This window comes from Acinonyx jubatus, chromosome A1 (assembly GCF_027475565.1).
Source record: "Acinonyx jubatus isolate Ajub_Pintada_27869175 chromosome A1, VMU_Ajub_asm_v1.0, whole genome shotgun sequence".
In the NCBI taxonomy this organism is placed as follows: domain Eukaryota; kingdom Metazoa; phylum Chordata; class Mammalia; order Carnivora; family Felidae; genus Acinonyx; species Acinonyx jubatus.
The window spans coordinates 6868814-6874285 of NC_069380.1; the positions used below are offsets into that span (position 1 = coordinate 6868814).

The 5472-nt window shown below is 54.7% G+C and overlaps 1 protein-coding gene across 2 annotated transcripts; it reads left to right on the forward strand.

The window, feature by feature from the left end:
• Positions 1 to 1030: 1030 nt before the first annotated feature.
• RASL11A (RAS like family 11 member A) lies at positions 1031 to 3643 on the forward strand. Of its 2 annotated transcripts, XM_027064601.2 has the most exons (4): positions 1033 to 1279; positions 1719 to 1775; positions 1888 to 1967; positions 2915 to 3641. In XM_027064601.2, the coding sequence occupies exons 1-4, from the start codon at positions 1156 to 1158 to the stop codon at positions 3380 to 3382; spliced, it is 729 nt and encodes a 242-aa protein (XP_026920402.1). In that variant the 5' UTR covers positions 1033 to 1155; the 3' UTR covers positions 3383 to 3641. The 2 variants fall into 2 exon arrangements, with proteins under 2 accessions (XP_026920403.1, XP_026920402.1); XM_027064602.2 differs by lacking the exon at positions 1719 to 1775 and having other exon boundaries at positions 1031 to 1279; positions 2915 to 3643.
• Positions 3644 to 5472: the final 1829 nt, after the last annotated feature.

Genomic DNA, 5472 nt, shown 5'->3' on the forward strand with positions numbered 1-5472 from the left:
ACTGACCTACAGACTTGTGAGCAACTGTGGGGGATTGTCGTTTTAAACCATTAAGTTTCATGCAGTTTGTCATGCAGCCAAAACCAGCTGACTCAACCAAGAGAAAGGGGCGAGTAAGGGTGGGGCCGCCCAATAGGCAACTGGACATTTGAGGTGGGTACACAGGAGGCCAGAAGCATGAAGTTCTGAACCTACAAGGATAAAATCCCAAGGCTTCTGCCTTCCTACGGTGGTCTCCCCAAACCCGAGAGCAGGCCACTTTTCCCTTTTGTGTCCTCTTCTTCCACTCCCCATCCTCACCGACCTTCATTTTAGTACTTGAGTAATAAAGCAAATGCCTGACTCAAGTGCAGACAGCAATGGAGAATCAGCCCAGAGCCAAAGCTCCCAGGGGACGGAATGTGCATTGAGGGTTCCCTAATGAGTGGATTCAGCCAAGGCCAGCAGCGAGGGGCGAGGGTCGGGCGGGGAGGCCGAGTTGCAAACAATTACTGCCTGGAAGGGGCCTTCACATATCCGGAGCCAGGTCACGAATTCAGGACTCCACCCCCCTCTTTCTTCCCTATTAATGTCATCCCTTAGCACCTTTGGAAATAAACAGGGCCACTGCACTCAACAGGAATTTATCCCTCCCGTTGTTGCGGAGACACCCGACTGAGCGCACCTTTTCCTCTTTCGTTCCTCCTCCAGCTCAGGGGGATCTCAGCTTCACCCACCGGCCCAGGGACCCGGGTTCGTCTCTGCGGGAAGGAGGGGCCCCCAGGGCTGCGCAGGCACAGCCTGACGCGGGGCCTCCCACGCACTCGCGGGACGGCGGCGGTCCTTCCAGGGGCCGGAGGCGGGAGCCGCGCACAGCGCGTCAAGGGCCTAGGCGGCGCGCACGCCCGCGGCCACCGGCCCCCTCGGCTCTCCCAGCGCGTCCCCTCCCGGCCGCCGCGGGAAGGGGCGGGAGGAGGAGGAGCCGGAGGCGGCCGCCGCGCCCCCACCGCGCGCGCCGAGCCCTTTAAAACCCGCGGGGCCCCGCGCGCTCCGCCGGCCGCCGCGCTGCCCGCGCTCCCGCGTCCCTGCGCGCTCTGCTGGCCGCCGCGGCGCTGCGGCCGGGCTCGGCAGGCTTGCGCTCTCGGCGGCGGGTCCCGCTCGGCCGGCGCGCCCTCCATGCGGCCGCCCAGCATGTCCGGGCACTGTCTGCTCGCGCCCATCCCCGAGTCCTCCTCCGATTGCCTCCCGCCCAAGGACATCAAGCTGGCCGTGCTGGGCGCCGGCCGCGTGGGCAAGAGCGGTGAGTGCCCGGGGGGCCGCGCCGGGAAGGGGCGGGGGGGACGGGGAACCGGGCTTCGGGGAAGAGCCGGAGCTCTGGAGCGGCGGGAGGCGGGGGGGAGCGCGGGGAGAAACCTGGAAGTTTCGGCGCCGGCCCCGGCTCTCCCCCGCCAGCCCGCTTTTCCCGCTGCTTCCCCGGGGCGTCTACTCCAGGGCTCCCTCCCGCCCGGGTTGGCACCTGCTGGAGAACGGCGGGGGGCTGGTGCGGCAGGCCGGGCACCTGCAGTCACACCCCGACGCGCGGGAGACCGCGACGGCCGCACCCTGGGTGTTGCAGAGCCGCAGGACCGGGGCAGTACCCGCTGTCCTGCGGCCCATCGCCCCCTCCTTTTCCTCGAGAGCGTCCGGGGTGACTGTTTGGTTCCAGTCGTTTAGCGGACTTCCCCATGGTTCCCTTTCAGCAATGATCGTGCGCTTCCTCACCAAGAGATTCATCGGCGATTATGAACCGAATACAGGTTAGAATAATTTCGTGCTCTCTGCTTCCGTGGCTGCATGCTCCGAGCTCCGGCTTGCTTTCTCCTGATAGGAGGCTAGGAATTTAAAAGCAAACTCTCCTTCACTCTCCAGGCAAGTTGTATTCACGGCTCGTCTACGTAGAGGGGGACCAGCTATCCTTGCAGATTCAGGACACCCCCGGGGGCATCCAGGTAAGGACTGCCCGCAGCAAACAGCTCACCACCTTGCACACACGGGGGCGGGGGAGGGCTCCCAGGCTTGAGCAAGATGTCTAAACACACCCGTTTTGCCTTTAGATATAGAAGTAGGCTGTCCCCAGGTGGGGGCTTAGAAACCCTCCTGGGGGCTCGGGCAGGGTGGGTGGATGGTTAGGGAGGCAGCATCCTGGTGTCCGTCACCTTCAAAGGAGAGAGATACGTGACCTTTCTTTACAACCCTAGTGGGGCATCACTGCTTGTAGGGATGGGTCCTCCCCAGCTTCCAGAACTGGGCCAGGAAACCGTTAACAAAATTATTGGGGTGGGATTCTGGGGAGGGGCTCCTCCCCTAGCAGGGACTGCTGACGTGCTTCTTAACTGTTCCCTCAAGTTAGTAATTGCAACCAGATAAGCCCTTGGCAAGCAGTCAGGAATTTAACTTGATTAACAAGTTATTAATTGCGCTCCCTTCTAGGGAGGCAAGGTCTAGTGGAAGAACAGAAAGAAGGAATTTGTTTCTGTAACATTCTCAAAAAGGGCATGCTAAAAATATTTTTATGGGCTTGGGAAGATATTTATCTTGGCTTGTTTTCAAAGTTTTGTTTATTCCCAGTTCCCTAAAGATTGCGCCATTCTAATGTGAAAGTTCTCGTTGAAGTCATCCTTCAGTCAGCCAGGGCTCACCACAGAATACCTGCCAAGCAGGGGGCCGAAAGATCGAGCATTAGTGGCAGCCAATAAAATAACCCAGGCAGGGAGCTGGCCCGAGAATTTGTTCTCCCCGCAGCCAGAGCCGCCTTCCGCAGAAGCTAGGTGGAGTCTGAAAACTGTACTTACGATTTCTTTTTCGAACTTGTTTTCCCGAGGGTCCCTTTGATCTTATTTTGGGTCCGCTCCCTCTGCGGGCTTCCTTGATCCAGACTCGCGTTGATCTTTCTCAGGTCCAAGACAACCTCCTCCAGGTAGCTGATCCGCTGTCCAGGTGCGTGCAGTGGGCAGACGGCTTTCTGCTGGTCTACTCCATCACCGACTACGACAGCTACCAGGCCATCCGCCCCCTCTACCAGCACATCCGGAAGGTCCACCCTGACGCCAGGGTCCCCGTCGTCATCGTGGGCAACAAGGGGGACCTTCTGCATGCCCGGCAGGTGCAAACGCGTGATGGCGTTCAACTAGCCAACGAGCTGGGCAGCCTGTTCCTTGAAATTTCCACCAGTGAAAACTACGAGGACGTCTGCGATGTGTTTCAGCACCTCTGCAAAGAGGTGAGCAAGTCGCACGGCGTCAGCGGGGAGAGGAGGAGAGCCTCCATCATTCCCCGGCCGCGCTCTCCCAACATGCAAGACCTCAAGAGGCGCTTCAAGCAGGCTCTGTCTTCCAAAGTCAAAGCCCCCTCTGCGCTGGGGTGAACCCGGCTCACCCAGACTCGCCTCCTTTTTACTGAGCGTTTATGCAGCCGAAAAGACTGGGGATCTCCCTTTTTAGCCGCACATTCAAAGTTTATTTTTATACAGACCGTTGGTTTTCGAGTGTATGTGTTTCTGAAAATTCAGTGATTGCCTAGAAGTTGGATAGTTTGTTTGTTTTTTTTTATTAAACTAAATTTTTTTTTTTTTTACTGTAAGTGCTAGCCACTTTTCCATTAAAGGCAAAATGGCAACATGGCTCCTTGTTTTCTGAATGTCTTTTTATAGATCATACTTGCACCAGAGCCCAGAAAGGCTCCACACTTGCCCTCAGTCTGAACTCCTGTTGGTGTCCTGCGGTAAGGGGGTTGATGTAGGGGGATCTGTTGTGGGAGAAAGGAAAGAATGTGCAGGAGGAAAGACTTGAGCAACTGTAGGATGTCTTTAATTAGGGCGCTTTGCCACAGGCATGAAGTTGACACCATGTGATTTTCAGGGAAAGGGGTTCATTATCCGCTGGTGCTACAAAATTACAAACAAGAGTAACAGTTTTATTTGTTGGTGCAAATGCTCGTTTATCCTCTCCACCCTGTTCTAAAAACTAAAAATGCCTTAGGTCAGTAACCGCACCCTACCCAGAGTGGTGAAAAATTCTTCCTGCTCTGCCTCCCGGACCCTCACATCTAACAGGGCATCTGAAGGGTCCATTCCCCTCTTTTTTCTAAAGCGTCACTCTGCCACAATCTAGGCCTGTACAGGTGTCGCCCAGACTGGCAGGGAAGGTGAGACTGGTTTCTTGGTTTCTGGAATGACACCCCGCGCATGCTTTCTTCACATCAGGACAACCTGGCTAAAACCAACCCTAATCTCTTTATTTTCATGGCTAAAGAAACTCAACCGTTTTCCCCTTATCTACTGGGTAAAATATAAATGAGGCATGAGATCATTTACCACCTCTCCAACCTTATCATCTCCTCCTTCAAGCACGCACCCACACCCACACACACACACACACACACACACACACACACACACACACACACGATGGACTGAAAGCCCATTCAACAGAACGGTCTGCCGTTCTCAATACATACCAGGCTCTGTCACGCTTCCTGCCTTAGCACAAACCAGTCCCTGTGCCTTGAATACATTTTCCTCTTCTCCCCCGAAAAGATCACAAACTCATGTTTCAAGCCCCAAGTCCTGTGCTGGGCTCAGCTCCCGGGGTGCCGTCTCTCCGTCTCCCTGTAGCATTTGTGTGAAACCCAGCCACACCATGTAGCTACTTGTCACCTCCTTTGCAACTGCATTTTATGACTTTGTATCCCAAGCTTCTGGCCTCCAGCTTGCACAGAGTGGTAAGTTTTCAGTAAATACTTGAATAATACCAGCTGCATGCGTTGATTTTGATGCCAAGGGACAGTGATGGGAAGTTACGATGAAACAATGTCACTTCCGCAGAATAAGGAAAGGAGGTGTTCCGAGTAGTTAGAGGTACTTGATTGGCAGCGACAGAGAGGAAGGGACACATATGTAGCTTCTGGTCATTTCAGACCATTACCCTGCCTTCCAGGGATACCTGTGTCCACATCTGTGCTGTTACCATCATTCTTCCCTGCACTTGAGGGGTGTCTACCTGGGGTGACTACCTGTGCTAAATGGCATTGAAGGCTTACAAAAATCAGATAGTTCAAGGGGCGCCTGGGTGGCTCACTCAGTTAAGCATCTGACTTCAGCTCAGGTCACGATCTCGCGATCCGTGGATTTGAGCCCCGCGTCGGGCTCTGCGCTGACAGCTCGGAGCCTGGAGCCTGCTTCGGATTCTGTGTCTCCCTCTCTCTCTCTGCCCCTCCCCCACTCGCGTTCTGTCTCTCTCAAAATAATAAACATTAAAAGACACTTTTTTAAAATAAAAAAATTAAAAACCCCCAAATTAGATAGTCCATGCCTAAAGCAGCATCGAAATAATCAAGGGAAAATAATATAGTTTTGGATTCTATTATGTTTGAAAAAGTGCCTACTCCTCCTTGCTGATTCGCAAGCACAGAACTAAAGCAGTTCTTTCTATCATCGGCCATTCCTGCTTCTAACCA